This window comes from Lepisma saccharinum, chromosome 24, assembly GCF_977018435.1.
Source record: "Lepisma saccharinum chromosome 24, izLepSacc3.1, whole genome shotgun sequence".
Lineage (NCBI taxonomy): Eukaryota > Metazoa > Arthropoda > Insecta > Zygentoma > Lepismatidae > Lepisma > Lepisma saccharinum.
The window spans coordinates 38205555-38224614 of record NC_139252.1 but is presented as its reverse complement, the minus strand read 5'-3'; the positions used below and the strand labels follow the sequence as shown (position 1 = coordinate 38224614).

Sequence of the window (19060 nt, the reverse complement as noted above, 5' to 3'; positions counted from 1 at the left end):
TTCTTAGCTGCATGGTCAGCACTTCCGTATTTGCCAGCCGATGACGGGTTTAAACCCGGTAGTATCGAAGAATGTCGTGACTCCTTCCTTACGTCATTTGTTTCCGCTATTTGTGGAATGTTACCTTGTGTTGTAAATTGTCGCTTGACCGAGCACTGATGTCTGGCGAGAGATTTTACCTTATTTACAGTCTCCCTTGAGTCGCTCCACAATAGAGTATCTAACAAGTAGAAGAAGAGGCAAGGCGCACACATCTGTAACCAATTATTCAAGAAATACCAAAGATCATGCATGTTAAAATACCTAACAAGTTGAGGAGGCTAGGCAAAAAAATGTTGTAACGACGTTATGCAAAGTTTGGCTAAACGGGACCGGGCTTACAGTTTAGAGAGTTTAGAGTCAGATCCGAATCACTATGTGCCTCCACCGAGGCTGTGTTGCTTTAGTATCACTTTTTTGCAGCATTAGTTCATAGGAATATATATTTTTAGTACTGAGTTGATGCATTATGCAATGAATTTGTCACCAAGAATTGTGTGAAGAAAAATATTAGCAGTTTGTCCCTTACGTTGTGAGAAAAATTCGCTTTTTACAATAGGGCTGTTTGCATTGAAATATAGTACCACGCATATCGGCCTTGCTTCCGTAATTCTTAAAACTAAGGCAACACGATAAGCGTCTCTTGGAAGCATTGTTACGCCAACAATGTTGGAAAAATAGCAGATAGCGTTGGTGTTGATTTATTCTTCGCTTGGCTTCCTGGCGTTTTTAATTTATTGCTGCTTCTATGCTTCTTTTCGAGGCTGGTAGGGAAGAGTCTTTTTGGAGGGAGTGTCGTGTTGTGTGGTGCTGTAGGAAAGGGCATGGCAAAAGAGCCACGAATAAAGTCGCTTGCTTCTTACGAGCTTAAGAGGGCGCGCAAATCGCCCATTACTTTAGAACTGACCAGAGTGTGGGCTACGGACGGATCGCTCAATTTAACGATTCCATACACCACTTCAAAGAACGGTGAGTTATTATTGGAGCCTGGATTTGTATTTAATTACATATTCTATTCCTTTCTAGATACATACCTTGAACAGGAAAATGTAAAAGAATTATATAACTGACATTATTTTGCATAAGTTTTATGTTACCTATTTAAGCGGATTGCGCACACTTTTCCGGTTTTATCAGTGGTATCTGATAAGCCGTGACAAGCTGTCACAATGTACAGGATTGCGCACAAAAAATGAGGCGATGTTGTTAGATGTAAAATGTTCTCATGCCGTTCTCAGTTCTGTTGTGTTTGTTTGTGTCAGTGTGTGGACTTACACGTGTTTTTGCTGTGTTTTGCCTAACCTAACCTAACCTAACCTAACTTTTGAGTTTGAGTAAATTGGTACGATTTACTATTTTATTTCTAATTTCTCTATCTCTTCTTGTCTAAAGAAAAAGACAGTTTTGCGCACAAACTTTAAAGCTAACAAAGTGGCAACGCTCGATCGAAATCTGTGCGCAGTGAGATTTGTGCGCAATCCTGGATCTAAAGTGTGCGCATTTCGGTTGCGACGATTTTTACATATTTGCCAGGATATTGCATATTTTACATATTTGCTAATTTATTTTACATAAAACAACATATTTTGGTACTGCTTACGTTTTTTCGTTTCACTTCCAGATTTAGGCACAGCACCTAGAAACTTGGCATTGGACAAGAAAGTTCCTTGCTTGTAGCGAGTTACACAATATGCTTCTTTGTACAAAAGTACAAAAGTAAAGTAGCTATGTATTTTCATCCGATTGTCCTTTCTGCATACACTTTTTTTTACAATCTGTTTCGAAAGTTACAAGTTCTTGAATCTGCCCCTACACTTACATATTCTACAATAATTTGCAATGTGAAAAGTAATTAATACTTGACAAAAATGGTTTCTTAAAGTATGCACACCTTGCTGTGCTTTTTTGAGTTCATAAATTTGATACAAATGTTTATATGAACAACTTATGTCCTTAAAATTATATTGGATATGTTCAAATAAAATAAATGTCTAGCAGAATTCTTGAAATTGCTTGAGTACTTGATTATTATTAATATTATTACATATTCTTTGATACTACATACTTAGCTACATATCCTTTTGATAATACATATTTAGGTACATATTTTATTTATTGTTACATATTTATGTAATTTTCTACTTTGTTATTACATAAAAATCCGGAGTCTGGTTATTATTGATAAATGTTTTCTCCAACTTTTTCACCCCTTGCCAGGCACGTATCTTGAAATGTATTTCGGGGGGGGGGTTCCGAACCAAGTGTGTCAGAAATAATAATAATGTAAATGTTCAAATTATAATGATTATATTACAATTATGGCAAAATTAAATTAAAATATTAATTTAGATATGTAAATTAATTAATATTTATTGTTATTATTACATGAATAGGTAAAAAGACTGTATAAGAATAGTGAGAATAAATAAAATAAGAATATAGGAGAACGTATTCATTATCTAGCTTATGTGTAGTTAAGATCGCCAAAATAGATAAGGAATTGAATATTTATTGAATAATAAAAGAAGACTGTTAGATCCTGTTGACTAATAGAAAAGTTCTTGATTAATATTTTATGCATGTTGTCATTAGTGGTCTGCATAAATTCTCTTTGATATTGTCCTTCAAGGCCATATTATCATAATATAATCCTTGGGTTCCAATAAGTTGGACGGAAATAAATAACTGTCGATTATACAACAAATACTAAATAAGTATATTGTCATTAGTTAATTTTAGTACTTGGTAAGTCTTTCAGGAGGGTCCGGACCCCCTTGACCCTCCCAAAATACGTCCTTGCTTCTTGCTTCTATGTATTATTCTGCACCACACCATATCCTACAATTTGAAGTAGTAACCATATTCATAATGATTTTTAAATTAAACCGGATTATTAATTATGAATTCAGAGTTTATTGTTTATTATCATTTGAATTATTAAATAAATTCTGGTACCAGTCGAAAGGTTAGTGGTATACTTTTTGGCGTAAATATTTTTTTCTGTCCAACTGGTGCTTTGCCATGGACTTCCTGGGGGGGCAAGAGAGGCCACGCCCCCTCTGGAAAGTGAATGTCAGATTAAAATTACATATTTCACAAATATAATTTCATTTCAGAGACAACAATTTATGTTGATTATTATAAGAGGGTTGCAGGAACGATAACTTCAAACTGACTGAGTGTTTTTTTGAGGGGGCAACACTATTGTGGGGAGACATATGCCCACTGGATAAAATTACCTTGTTGACTCCATGAAAAAAATCCTGCTTATGTTAATGTGTTTTACTACAGGCTGTAGCTATCTATTTTGTGATTTCCATAGATACCTGAGGGGCAGAGCATCACGTAAACAGTTAAATTTTGTCCAAAATAATTATTCAGCTTTTTTTAGTGAAGAACGAGACAAACCACTAAAATGATGTCATGCAGTGCCGAGTCGTCTTCTCCTATAACAATTTTTTTCATTATGATGGTTACTTATATATGATACAGATGAAGAAATTTACTACCGACCATCAGTTCACATGTGTTAATATTAATGCCAAATAATGTAGTTTCTAGAAATTTCTGGAGATTGAATAGCATCAAATCAAGTAGTACACCAGTGTACTATATGAAATATTTACAGGTGTGTGTGTGTTTGTTGGGAGGGGGGTAGCAAATTCTTCAGAAGCATAGGTATTTGTCTAGCATTCCCCTGACGTTAAGCAATTGCAACCAGGAGGGAAAATGCCCCCTTATTCCCCCTAAGAGCACACCATTTGGCACAGTGAGGAAAAAGACGATTCCCCGCTCTCCTCTAGCGTTGTAACTCATCTAGATGTGTATAATATTTATCTGACCCGTAAATAACTCTTGTAAATAACCACAATGATATGGCAAAACGTAGGCAGCAACCAGTTGCAAGTGCTTCCGTCGGTTAACAGAAGATGGCACTGTCTCTGCTGCTGCACATGCTGCTCTCTTGTGTCAAACTGGAGAACTCTCTGTACCCTTTTGGAAAACTACGATCTATATAATATGCAATGTTTCTAATACCGTATTCTTTGTTAGATCGGTATATACGAACGGCATATACAGGGTGGGCACAAAGTAGCTTTCCCCAAAACAAGTATTTCTTCATTTATTGGGGAAAGCGACTTTGTGCCCACCCTATGTAGTTATTAGCCTAGTTTCCCGTAGAAAAATAACATTAAACACCTATGGCACAGAGCCTTGAATAACGTAGTGTGGAAAACGACCCAAGAAACTAGTTCCCGAGACGGATGACAACATAGATGGCAGTGCGATCAGTACGACTGCTAATTTTCTAATGAGAGTAATGCGGCTTAGTTAGTTTTTGGAATATGTTATGTAGATTTGTTTGTTTAGAAATGCGGTACGTGAATTGATGGAAACAGTTATATTTTTGGAGTGATTTACAGTCACGAAATGGCATTAATTTTAAAAGAAAAGTAAAATAAAATTAATAAATAAATAGCATGCGTAACACAAGAAGAAACATCGCAAAGTGATTCCGGACGTCAGGTGTTGGATTGTGTACTAGAGTTTTATTTTTGTATGTTATTAGAATATAAATAGTTTCCTGAGAGATATTTCATACCGAGGCGACAAACCACAAGTGTTGCTTGGAAGCGAGCAGTCCGTAATCAATGCAGCCTTTCGAACCGTAGGGACACAAGCTCTGACTGCACCGTTTCCTCAAGGAGATTTTACACCAAAGCGACACGCGACAAACGATACGAGGATTTCACACCAAAGCGACACGGGTCCTTCGGTCCAAGGCAACTTTCATACCGAAGCGACACATGTTGCTTGGAAACGAGCCAATCAAGAGCACATTTCACATCGTAGCGGCATGACGGGAAGCACAGGCCAGCGTTCGGTTGGTGAAATCTTCAAACGATAAGTGTCGCGTGCCGCTTGTCGCTTTGGTGCGCAATCTCCCTAAAGCAAGACACTCATTCCATCGCGCATGCGCGAACAAACCACGGCAACATGTTGCAAGCTATTGAGGAAATGGCCCATTTTGAGCGACGCAGAAGCAACAAAGCGACACGTGTGGCTTATCGTGTTGCCTAGATCTGTCGTTGTAACGTGCGGTTTATCGTGTCGCCTAGATCTGTTGTTCGCACAATTAGCAAATAACGCTTGCTAATTCTCTCTCTCTCTCTCTCTCTCTCTCTAATGAAGGCACCGTGTCTCTTGTCACTTAGTTGGGAACTCCCCCTGTAGCGCTTCGCTTCGGTCTGAGCACCCTTTTTTTAAGGAGCTTTTCAACCGAAGTAACAAGTAGCAGGCGAATACGCCATATGAACGTGTCGTTTGCTGTTTCGACCCTCATGTGCAATGAATGCTATTTTACAGTCTGGAAGTGTGTGTCACTAGTGTGACAGTGTGAACATCCCGTATCGCTTGTCCCATTTGTTTGAAAGTTTCCTTACACTCCAGAGGCGTGGCGTGCATGTAGCCGCTGTTACCGCAGGTAACACCAAAATATAAAGAATTGAAGAACCTGTCTTAAAATATTATTACCTGCATAAACTGGTAATATTGTCGTAAAGTAAATATTGCAGACTGACATTTTTTCTGACACCGGCAAGAGCGAAGAGGAGGACTGATCCGGTACCCTCCTCAGGCAACATGGGGAAAGGGACCTGAGCCCACGCAAGGAAGACTTCGTGTTGCGGCAAAGACTGACCGCGGGAGGAGGAGGCGGGTTTTTGGCATGCCTGTTTAGCCGCCGCAGTTGCCGGTGATCCTTACCGGATACAGACCAGTGTTGCCATATTCAATTGACAGAAAAGAGCTAAGTCGCCTAATCGGGTCTATCTTACTGTTAGTGTTGCCCACGAGACGAGACTTTGGCCTGTCTCGTCTCGTGGAAATGCTGTCTCGTCTCGAAAATATTCGTTTATCTCATGACACATGGTCAATCTCGTCTCGTCTCGAATTTTTAAAAGCCTGTCCCGTCTCGTCCCGTGGGCAACACTACTTACTCTGAAGGTGTCCAGTCACACTGGGGAACGATGGCGCAGTGGTAGCGTCGCCGCCTTATAATCAAGGGATCCCGGGTTAGATACCCGGTGGAGGCAAAAGTGGTTCGGCTCCAACTTTAAACTGTCCCGATTAGCATTACTGTGCATGAAGTGGACTTAAATCGCCAAATCAAAATTTTAAAGATTCAAATCACACTGGGGGAAAAGCAAACTACCAAGTGATATTTTGTATTTACTCTAAACATCAGCGATTACGAAAGTCCTCTTTGTCCTTCTTCGACATCATGGGCGAGAAGGAGAGGAGAGAGATGGATATGATCAAGGGGTCCGCTGTTCTTCTAAAAATGTCAACCTAAAATTCTATATTTCACACATATAATATTATTTCGCTTAAAGGAATTTGTGATAATTGTTGAAAGGGCCGATTGAGATTGACATACGTTGTTGCAGGAATGCAATAATTTCGGATTGAAGCAATGATTTTGAGGTGGTAGAACTGTTTTTGGGTGAAAACATGACTTACAAGCCTTAGCACGCTCTGAAATGTCAGGTGTCGCAGGTTCGAATCCTCAGCAAGAAATGGTTATTTCAATGTTCGTTGTTATTATTTTACTTACATAATTATAAAAATTAATAATTACATACACAAATAAATAATAATTTTACTTCAATAATTCACCATGCATCCTCATCGTCATCCTATCTGAACAGTGTGTGTAATCGTGCGATACAAGATATTTTGAAGCAATCTTTCGGTTCGTTCTTTTGCAGAAAAAAGCGAAATTGTGGCGAAAGGGAGGCCAAAGCCTATTTTGAACGATTTAAAAACCAAGTCGTCTGCTGGATATGACCGACATTTCAATGTCTCGTGGTATAACGACTATCCGTGGTTATGTGGATGTGCGCAATTGTCGAAACTCTTTTGTTGGCCATGTACTCTATTTTCGGGTGAAAAAAAAAACGTGTGGAATTCAGATGTGGATAACATGGACCATGACCATGACGCACCCAAAAATTCAAATTCAAATGAAAAACTTCACTTTATGACAGCATCATAGAACTTTTTTGATTTGATTTGATTGATTTTTCTTCGCTTGTGCCACTTTTGGCTAATTTGCGAAGATGGGGATGAATGATGATATGATGAAATTGTTGAATAGACATCACAAACGTCCATGCCCAAGCCAGGATTCGAACCCGGGACCCCAGCATCATATAACTATTTTCAAAGAAGAGTCGTCGGATTGATCTGCTCTATAAGTAGTCTTCGATGTTTCTGTAAGTATCAAATTACGTATTATTGTGTCAACAACCAATGTTTGCGATTTCAATTCAGTCCTTATGTCAACATTTTTTTTCCTGATTAATAACTTTACCCAAATCTAGTATTGAATTGCAGACGTACCAGATTAATATTATATGAACTACTTGGAAGACATTGGGGGGGCATGAGGTGGGGAGTCTCCCTTAAATGTCCTATTGATAACCGGTAACACTTTTAAAAATCCCACGCCACGCCACTGTTACACTTATGTCCATGGCACTAAGAAAGTTTTGTGGGATTCCCTTTGTCGTTTCATGCAATCATCATTATCATCATCGCCGCGATTAGTATAAAGCGTAAGAAAAATGACAGTAAATATCAAAAATACAAGTGCTTCAGTGTGTATATCTAGAAGAAATGATGATGATGATAATAATAATGAACCTAATTCGTACACAAAAATTTAGTTGCGAAGAGCATTCCATGCGTATTTTTTCTCCCGTATTATTAACAAAAGTATGACGATAACAGGACGTGGTCGACTGTATAGAATGTTCGTTAATTTCTTCGCGACCACTGTACCAAATATCATAGCAATTATGACATTTATAGAAATACTTCATGTAAAAGAATCTGCTACGCCCTTGGGGTACGTACTTAAATGTTATTTATACCACGGCTACAGATATCTTAATCTCAGGGGATAGGTTCTTTATTCGAGAATTCCAAATAAGAAAGCGTTTTATAGCCAAGAGGATATTGTTAAATGCGGATCTATATTCTGAAGACTATACACAATACAGATAAAATATATAGCGAAGCTTGTGTATATATATATATATAATATGTTGATTCCAAATTTACGTCGGTTATATTCTTCTTGAAAGGAAATCTTCTTCTTCTTTCTTCTCGTAATTTCTGGAAAAGGCTTCTTCTTTTTTGCTATCTTTGATTTGGGAAAAGGCTTCTTCTTCTTTTCTTCCTTCTATTTTGGAAAATACTTCTTCTTCTTCTCTTTGATTTGGGAAAAGGCTTCTTCTTCTTTTCTTCCTTCTATTTTGGGAAAAGGCTTCTTCTTCTAATTTATTTCTTCCCTTTAAAATCGTAATTCTATTTATTACATATATGCGCTCGCTTTCCCCGCTTCTTTGGCAAACGATACAAGCTATACTTATAGAAAGAGTAGGGTCGACTAAACTGACAGTAGCACCACCTCCTATATAACGACCAAAAGGGGGATAGCCCAGGATCGCTAACAGCAAGCGCTGCCTATGGCCCAGTGCGTCTAATAAGAAGCGCAACCGTAAGTGCTTCGGGGCATCTAATTGAACACAGCGCCACCGAGGGACGGACAAATACAAAAGCTGACGATGTCCTCCTCGTCAGAGGTTCAAAAAGGAGAGAGATACAATTTCTGAATTCATTTGCTCACTTATTAACTTTCCTAATTGTTTCATATACGAGCATATTCTTAATTATCTTAATTGGCTATATACAACATTTCATTTACTCCTTCTATAATTTTTATACTCTTCCTTTATGTATTTTGCATTTACTATAATATATATAATCACTCTTCTTTGCTCCTAATTTCTACAATGAACTCTGCTCTTCTTTACATAGCGTGCTGCCATCTATCGTCGCTTTCGGGAAACATTTCTTCCTTGAATTTTTCATTGTGTCGTCGGAACTGGCACGTGACAAATCAGACGTTGTAGCGAAAACTCCATTTACTTCCATTATAAGCAGACGAATGTACCGACACCAGCGCCTCTGGCGGTATCATATTCGAGTGGAACCAGCCAATGATGCCTGAACAGTGCCGTTTCCACACTACGTTATTCAAGGCGCTGTACCTAGGGTGTAGAATTTTCTTGAACTGTCGAGATGTAGGGAACTGGATACAGAATCAATTTGCAGTTGGAATTCATTTTCGTGAAGAATATACACGTACGACAATGTAATGTATTTTCCTATTCATAAATGTAGGCACTAAGAATATTTTTTGACAATTTACCTTCCTCTAGAATTTCTAGATGCTCTTGTGAGGATGTAAATTATTCAAATTGTAACATTCGCAGAACTTGTATTGGATGGACTTGTAAAACTTTTAAATAAAATAAAGTGAATTTTCGTTTCAGGAGATGCAATTCCCAGCAAGGAACCCGCAGACTTCGAAACAGCCGTTTCACTTGCAGGTAAGTCAAAGTGAGAATTGTTTTTTTTTTTTTTGCTGGGCTGGGCTATACTATAATTCATCAACGGGTGTGTTTTTTGATGCACCTTCCTACATATTCTCTACGATGAACTTAATCATTTGGTCTAAGATACAGATTTTATGCATTTTTAGTTTCAGTCGATTCATTTACTTTTCTATGTGTAGGATGAAACTTAATTCCTCATTTCTGTCTCGCAGCTGTTGCAATGAAAAGAGACATGGATGCGTTCTACTTTTATGCTACGTACTACAGAGTGTCCGAAAAGTCACGCAACCCGGTGTTTACGACCGTATAACGGAATAGCGAAATGAAATGAGAAGAAACGCTTTCTGCCAAGAGATTACCCTGTATATTGGGAAAATTTAGAGAGACAAACATATGTAAGAACATCCATGTTTTAATAACAAATAAGCAAAGTGTTGCCAAAGGCGGAATTTTTTTTTTTTTTTTTTTTTTGCAAATTGTGTGTATTGATGCACAGAACTCAATGAGGTAAATTATTGCAACATTTCACAATACCAACGAACAATTTGGATGGCCATCTATTGAATTTGACAGAAAAAGAACTTTGACGAAGTTTCAAAAACATTGCACAAGGGAATAAATGGGCTCTTCCAAAAATCGATGTTTTCACAATATTTCGAGGGACACTGGCAACACTGTTGCTGTCACGTGTCACTAACAGACGTGTTTCACCTCAGGCTATCACACTAAGGCACTTTTAACGATAAAGGAGAAAGTTTGTTATTCTCGATCATATGCAATAAATTACATACACCTTGCAACCCTGAAATGTGGGTACAGAAGAACGTGTATCAATTGGTACGTTTTCTGTGCCTTACGTGGTTGCTGTTTGCGCGAACGGCATTCCAGATTGTGTCTACTTATGCTGACGTCGTGGGTGTGTTTTCAAAATGCCATATTCTACACAGGAAAGAGTGTTTATTGTTGAAGAATATATCCGAACATCGTCATATTCTGGCGTAAGAGAAGCATTTAGTGCCAAGTTTCCGACTCCAGATAAGTCGTCAATTTTTCGTCTTGTGCAAAGGTTTCGCCAAAATGGGTCAGTACATGACAGGCAACGTTCAGGGCACCCTTCTGTGTTAGGAGCTGATGTTCTGCAGCATGTTGAACAAAGAATGGTGAAGTCGCCACAAAAGTCTGTTCGGAAGCTCGCCTCAGAATTGGACTTACGCAAGTCACCTGCTCACAAGGCTATACGGAAATTGAAATTTTACCCATATAGAGTTCGTGTTGTTCATGAATTGAAAGCGGTGGATGTCCCGGCACGGTTGCGTTACTGTCATTGGTTTCAATCATTCGTTCGAAAAAATGGTGTCAATGTACTGAATAAAGTTCTTTTTAGCGACGTAGCCTGGTTTCAATTGGATGGGTATGTCAACAGCCAAAATTCCAGGCATTGGGCGACAGAAAACCCACATCAGTTGCATGAACTACCCTTGCACTGTCCAAAAATCGGTGTATGGTGTGGAATATCGCGACGTCGTATTGTGGGAATGTTATTCTTTGAGACAAAAGTGGACACTTCGAACATTTGCTTTAATTTGTAGGGATACCCACATTTTAGGGTTACAAGGTGTATGTAATTTATTGCATATGTTCGAGAATAACAAACTTTCTCCTTTGTCGTTAAAAGTGCCTTAGTGTGATAGCCTGAGGTGAAACACGTCTGTTAGTGACACGTGACAGCAACAGTGTTGCCAGTGTCCCTCGAAATATTGTGAAAACATCGATTTTTGGAAGAGCCCATTTATTCCCTTGTGCAATGTTTTTGAAACTTCGTCAAAGTTCTTTTTCTGTCAAATTCAATAGATGGCCATCCAAATTGTTCGTTGGTATTGTGAAATGTTGCAATAATTTACCTCATTGAGTTCTGTGCATCAATACACACAATTTGCAAAAAAAAAAAAAAAAAAAAAAAAATTCCGCCTTTGGCAACACTTTGCTTATTTGTTATTAAAACATGGATGTTCTTACATATGTTTGTCTCTCTAAATTTTCCCAATATACAGGGTAATCTCTTGGCAGAAAGCGTTTCTTCTCATTTCATTTCGCTATTCCGTTATACGGTCGTAAACACCGGGTTGCGTGACTTTTCGGACACACTGTATAATTAACACTAGAAATTTGTATTGTTTGTTAAAACCTTCTGAAACTAATCACAGATGGCACCAAATTTGCCATATTTCAATTAGGATCAATGGAGTAATATGCGAACATCTTATGTCTAAATTCAGTTCCTTTAGGAACACTTTTTACAATTGTCTTTACAATTTGTAGATCCTTTCTTGTCTATACTACAATTTATGTTTCTCTGCAGGTAGATTTAAGTTCTCTGTTTCGTTCCGTAGTATTTTTTTAATTCCTTGAAATATCTCATTTTGCTCAAAGGCGAATTCAAAATCAACAAGTGTTTTCTAACAGGCAATGAAAATGTGACACCTAGATTCTGAAATACCTGATTCCTTGTATGGAGTTATGTGTGTTGCCTCGGCGATAAACAAACTTCAATAGCAACTTTTTAATAGGAAGTGCTGCTATCGCCGCGGAGTTAGGCAACACGCATAACTCCATGCAAGGAATCGGGCATTTCAGAATCTAGGTGTCCCATTTATATTGCTGGTGCTGTACTTATTGCGTCACTCTACTTGTGGATTTAGAATAATCAAATTCAACCATGTCTGTACGTTTCGTTGTTTCAGGACACGGAAAATTCCAGTATATGCTTCTTGTCACTTGTGGCCTTTGCATGACGTGTCTGATACTCCAATCAGCATGCATCGCGTATCTATTACCAGCTGCCCAATGTGAGCTTCAGTTGTCTTCACAGTCTAAAGGGTTGCTGAACGCCATTGCATTTGTCGGTGAGTATAGTGAGAGGTCCTCTCTACCTATTTTCATTGTCAAGTTAAAAGGGACTTCGAACGTATAACGAACTACATCACGAGAAGCCTTTTTCAATGCCTGGTAGCAGAGGCGTCTCGTGAACGCATGCTGCGCATGCGTCAGTTATGGGAAAAAGGACAGTTTTCTCTGCGACAACATTTATGAGCATTTCTACATTCTAATTTCTTCATATAGGAGAAGTATATATTTTACACGAGAGCGCTGAACTAAGCTTATATTACATTTGTTGGATCTGAAGTGACGCATGCGTCAATTGTGGGAAAATAATTATTACTTTCTTTCACTTCAGATCCAAGAAATGTAATATAAGCTTAGTTGAGCGCTCTCGTGTAAAAAAATACTTTTCCTATATGAAGAAATTAGAATGTAGAAATGCTCATGAATGTCGTCGCAAAGCAAGCTGTCCTTTTTCCCAGAATTGACACATGAGTTCACGAGACGCCTGGTAGTGTATAAACATCATGTACAGTCAAGGGCAATAAAATGGGGCATTCATGTGTATTTCATGATCTAGGTGTCAATTTTTTTGCCGGTGACTGTACAGTAGAGCAATGATATTTAGAACCCCAAAGTGGGTGAGGGTGGGCTCTAGCCCACCGTGACTTAGCCTTAGTCCATCCTGTCCACTTAAATAACGCCATCAATGGTGATTGTATCATCAGTTATTAATTAATATTCGTACAGGCCATTCGGTTTAGCTTGAGCTCTGGCCTTCAGCTGCGCAGAAGGCTGTCGTCAGCTTGACGATACGAGAGTTCAACTGAGATAAGAGTTGCTTAACAATTACCTATATCCAGAGCTTATTGGTAGGGGCGTTCGGGACTTACTGGTGTCCGCATCTAGTTTAAAAAAAAAAAAAAAAAAAAAAAAAAAAAAAAAAAACGACAGTTTGAGAAGATGATAGTTCAAGGAAAAGAATGACAGAGGATTCTTAGTGTTTTTATTAAACGGAAGCTGAGGTGAAAACTGGAAAGAGTATTGGAGTAGAGATGTCATCTTAACGTGCATAAAGTTATGAAGAAAGAAGCTGACAGTAGTCTTGCGTTGAATGTTAAACAAGTGCAGTAGCGTGTTCCCGCGGTTACTGGTGTGTCAGTAAGTACTTTGAGACGCCTTCTTAAATGAAACTGGTCGCAACAAAGTAACCGGGAAGGGACTAGTACAAACCACGCAGAATAAATATATTTAAAGTAATGTGGACGAATTTGAAAAGTGTGTAATTCGTAGATGAATTTCACGATCATGAAGGACAGCGTCCTACTTCAGATTCGTAAGTATTTTCTCAATGAGACAACAGCATATAGCCTATGTCAGTTTCATGTCTAGTAGACTTGTAACTTCGGCGAATTGCAACACTGCTCCTACGAGTCACGTGACGTTTTCTGCAGATGACAAACATTTCCCGCTTTGCGCATGCCAGAGCTCAGGCTAAACCGAATGCACTGACAGTGATGTGCCGTAGACTATAAGTTTACGTCTACATGCGTTGTCTACACGTAGTCTACGAGTAGATTACATTGGGTTGTAGTTTACATAGACTACGTAGACAATCTAAAGTGCACTAAAATTAATTCTAAAGGCTTTCATGAAATGTAAGTAACATTTTAAACTATATTGGTTCCTAACGAAGTGAAAAGAACCCTATTTACAACAAAATTTCTCTTCTTCTATTACCAACTATGGAAGAAGATAAATGGTATGCAAAAAACAACAACAGGTGGCAATCGTGAGGCAAGAGTGGTCTTTTCCCAATAAAACACTAGAATATTTCCTATATTAGGTTTCTTCCTAGGTGAGAAATTGTTCGAATTAGGAAGAAATAGTATGGAAAGTTCTCCTCACACATCAGCAACTGATACGCAGTATATTTTTTAAAAAAATTCCACGCCGCCCTTTGCTAAGTTATCACCTTTCGCCATGTTGTTTACATAGATTACGTAATCTGCGTGTATAACATAGTCTAGGTGTAGAATGTAGACTATCGTTGTTTACGCGTAGACGCACATCACTAGCGCTGACAGAAGAAAAAAGAAGACAGACAGAATTGATTGATTGTTTGATTTGGTTTATTTTACTTCGCCGTACTTCCACTTTTCGTTATTCGCGAATATGAGGATGAAAAGTAATAGGAAGAAATGGATGAAAGGACGACCACAAAAAATTCACGGACAGGACACAACACAGGAATAGGAAGAAACAGAGCAAACAAGAAAGAAGGAGCGAACGGTAGAGACAGAGGGGGGTGAGGGGGAAGAAATATACACAGAGAAAGGAAGGGTGAGAAATAGTGAAAGTAAAGAAGGGGAGAGAGAGAGGGAGGAAAAGAAATGTAAAGACACCTACCAAATAGAAAGGGGGGAGAAAGAGTTATAAAGAAATGGAAGAAAGAAGTGACGAAACCAGCCCCGCAGCTAGATATTCTGACACTCTAGGCAGGATTGTGGTTTGTCGCTCTCCCACCCACACTACCAAGCATCTACATTGTATATATATGCGTCCTTCGATATTTCTTCTTATGCCACGGTTTGTCATATTTACATACTATAAATTTTGAAATGATAAAGCAAAGAAAAGCTCATTTTAAACAATGCAGGCTATATTTAAAGATTCGTAATTTGCATTTCTGATTTTTATAAAGTTTATTATGTTGAAGAATATTTCGGTACTGTCTTACTGCCTGAAGAACATCTTTAAAACGTACTGCTAGTACTGTTCTGGAAAACGGAAAATTGCAGCAGTATGTCACCAAAATATAAGCCTCCATGTAAAAGAAGATAAAAGTCGTGTAAGGCCCTGTATGTTTTCCTTCTGCCCTGACCTCTGCCAAGTGTACATTTTTCCGTCGTATAATGTGACTTTGTTGCCTTGAATTACGCTCTTTGTGCTTGGCGCACAGGTTCCTAGCCTAACCCTCGCCAGGGACCTGGACAAAACAGACAATGGAAGAATGAAAGAGATTAAGTTTCTTCAGAAACGCTTTTTACAATTGTCCATATAATTTGTAGATTTTGTGTACTGACAGGGTGTCTACCAGTCAAGAAGGTCAAGAATTCTTGCTATTTTTTTTACAGTATAGTGAATTTACATTATTACCTAGGTCAGTGGCGTATGCTGAGTCTAAGATTTGGACTAGCTCACTATGACACCTGGTCCTAGTAGGCTATGGAGTAAGGGAGAATACTAGGCTCATTCTTGACATCTTCAAGGAAGCCACATTGCCATTCTAACGGTAGTCGGGTTATCAATTTCTAAGAACTCAGGTTGCCAACTCCTAAGAACTCATTTTGCCAACTTCTAAGAATTCAGGTTGCCAACTCCTAAGAACTCAGGTTGCCAACTCCTAAGACTTCAGGGTGCCAACTTCTAAGAATTCAGGTGGCCAACTCCTAAGAACTCAGGTTGCCAACTCCTAAGACTTCAGGGTGCCAACTTCTAAGAATTCAGGTGGCCAACTCCTAAGAACTCAGGTTGCCAACTCCTAAGACTTCAGGGTGCCAACTTCTAAGAATTCAGGTTGCCAACTCCTAAGATCTCAGGTTGCCAACTCCTAAGATCTCAGGTTGCCAACTCCTAAGAACTCAGGTTGCCAACTCCTAAGAACTCAAGTTGCCAACTCCTAAGAACTCAGGTTGCCAACTCCTAAGACTTCAGGGTGTCAACTTTTAAGAATTCAGGTTGCCAACTCCTAAGAACTCAGGTTGCCAACTCCTAAGACTTCAGGGTGCCAACTTCTAAGAATTCAGGTGGCCAACTCCTAAGAACTCAGGTTGCCAACTCCTAAGACTTCAGGGAGCCAACTTCTAAGAATTCAGGTGGCCAACTCCTAAGAACTCAGGTTGCCAACTCCTAAGACTTCAGGGTGCCAACTTCTAAGAATTCAGGTTGCCAACTCCTAATATCTCAGGTTGCCAACTCCTAAGATCTCAGGTTGCCAACTCCTAAGAACTCAGGTTGCCAACTCCTAAGAACTCAAGTTGCCAACTCCTAAGAACTCAGGTTGCCAACTCCTAAGACTTCAGGGTGTCAACTTTTAAGAATTCAGGTGGCCAACTCCTAAGAACTCAGGTTGCCAACTCCTAAGACTTCAGGGTGCCAACTTCTAAGAATTCAGGTGGCCAACTCCTAAGAACTCAGGTTGCCAACTCCTAAGACTTCAGGGTGCCAACTTCTAAGAATTCAGGTTGCCAACTCCTAAGATCTCAGGTTGCCAACTCCTAAGATCTCAGGTTGCCAACTCCTAAGAACTCAGGTTGCCAACTCCTAAGAACTCAAGTTGCCAACTCCTAAGAACTCAGGTTGCCAACTCCTAAGACTTCAGGGTGTCAACTTTTAAGAATTCAGGTGGCCAACTCCTAAGAACTCAGGTTGCCAACTCCTAAGACTTCAGGGTGCCAACTTCTAAGAACTCAGGTTGCCAACTCCTAAGATCTCAGGTTGCCAACTCCTAAGAACTCAGGTTGCCAACTCCTAAGACTTCAGGGTGTCAACTTTTAAGAATTCAGGTTGCCAACTCCTAAGAACTCAGGTTGCCAACTCCTAAGACTTCAGGGTGCCAACTTCTAAGAATTCAGGTGGCCAACTCCAAAGAACTCAGGTTGCCAACTCCTAAGACTTCAGGGTGCCAACTTCTAAGAATTCAGGTGGCCAACTCCTAAGAACTCAGGTTGCCAACTCCTAAGACTTCAGGGTGCCAACTTCTAAGAATTCAGGTTGCCAACTCCTAATATCTCAGGTTGCCAACTCCTAAGATCTCAGGTTGCCAACTCCTAAGAACTCAGGTTGCCAACTCCTAAGAACTCAAGTTGCCAACTCCTAAGAACTCAGGTTGCCAACTCCTAAGACTTCAGGGTGTCAACTTTTAAGAATTCAGGTGGCCAACTCCTAAGAACTCAGGTTGCCAACTCCTAAGACTTCAGGGTGCCAACTTCTAAGAACTCAGGTTGCCAACTCCTAAGATCTCAGGTTGCCAACTCCTAAGAACTCAGGTTGCCAACTCCTAAGATCTCAGGTTGCCAACTCCTAAGAACACAGGTTGCCAACTTCTAAGAACTCAGGTTGCCAACTTCTAAGAACTCAGGTTGCCAACTTCTAAGAACTCAGGTTGCCAACTCCTAAGAACTCAGGGTGCCAACTTCTAAGGATTCAGGTGGCCAACTTCTAAGAATCCAGGGTGCCAACTCCTAAGAACTCAGATTGCCAACTTCTAAGAATTCAGATTGCCAACTTCTAAGAATTCAGGTTGCCAACTCCTAACAATTCAGGTTGCCAACTCCTAACAATTCAGGTTGCCAACTCCTAACAATTCAGGTTGCCATCTTCAGAATCGCCATTATCTTCTATTTTTAAAATGAGGTTAATTCACAGTTTCTAATCGATTGTTCTTAAGTATTTTACTTTCTAGGCTTCAAGCTTCGCAGATAGCGTAGCTAGCCTCGAATATACGCTCCTGACCTAGGTATATACCTGTACTCCGATTTGATAAAATTGAATATTTGGAAATCTAAAATTGTATTGAGTTCTGGTTAACATTTATTGACTTTCTTTCTTGAAAATATATTAAATGAACTAATGTGGCCATTCCCAATCCAGGATGAAGTCTGATTTTTACGTGCATTAATAATTAAAGCAAGTCTAAATCTCTTGATAAAGTACAGCTTCAGTTTTCATCTTAACAAGCCTTAACAAGGCTTTTTTCATTGAACAAAAATATATATATTTTCTTAATTTCCAACTATACCTAAGTATGGATTAAATAAATGTTAAGAAAAATGAAAAAGTCAAGAATTTTGAATTTGTTATTTTGGTAGACACCCTAAGCTGCATTATAATTAGTATCTTCATGCATGAAGAAACAGAGGAAGGAAGATATAGTAAAATAGGGAAAGATAGAAATAGAAAGAAGACGATAGGAAAACAAGGGATGAAATGAAAAAAGAGAGATGAAAGAAAGGTAACGAAATAGGAGTAGGGGAGAGGGAGAGAGAGAAAAGCACATAGAGAGAATGTGAGAGAAGGGGAGGAACTTTAATAACTGAGACACTAATGACAGAGGATGCAACTACGTATGTTCTTGTTTTCATGTTCGTTTCCTTCTTTTCCCAGGCATGATCACAAGCGCTCACATGTGGGGCTTCCTAGCGGACACCGTCGGAAGGAGGAAGGTGCTGGCGTTCTCACTTTTTGCAGATTTCGTTTGCGGTGTGATCTCGAGCTGCTCCCAGACGTTTTGGCAGCTCCTGCTCTTCCGGTTTTTCAATGGCTTCTTGTAAGTGTTCGCCTCTCTTCACAAGGCGGTTGACAGTAACACCTTTATTTTCCCATCTTTACTTGTATTTGATATTTATTAGAAATAATTAGGAAAAGAGGGTGGTTAGGAACCTCGGCACGCCACTGATATCATAAAAGTTAAAACTGAAGAAGGAAGTTGCAAAGAAAGATGGTATTAGTAAGTAAAAGCTGCATACAGTATTGTAGAAAATTTACAAATTGTAGACAATTTCAAAAAACGTTTCGACACCTCTTTGTGCTTCGTCATCTCTTTTCTTGCGCTATTTAACTCTCTCTTCCTCTCTCTCCCCTCTTTTTCCATATTTCTCCCTCTTTCTTTC

General features: G+C 39.1%; 1 protein-coding gene across 1 annotated transcript in view; it reads left to right on the top strand.

Annotated features, from left to right (window-relative positions):
- Positions 1–815: 815 nt before the first annotated feature.
- Positions 816–19060, top strand: part of LOC145978246 (synaptic vesicle glycoprotein 2B-like) — a 91187-nt gene continuing 72942 nt past the window's right edge. Inside the window, exons 1-4 of the mRNA XM_083110729.1 lie at positions 816–1008; positions 9444–9500; positions 12248–12409; positions 18555–18717. Of these exons, the coding sequence (XP_082966855.1) occupies positions 864–1008; positions 9444–9500; positions 12248–12409; positions 18555–18717 (527 nt within the window). The 5' untranslated portion in view covers positions 816–863. The remainder of the gene's footprint in view (positions 1009–9443; positions 9501–12247; positions 12410–18554; positions 18718–19060) is intronic.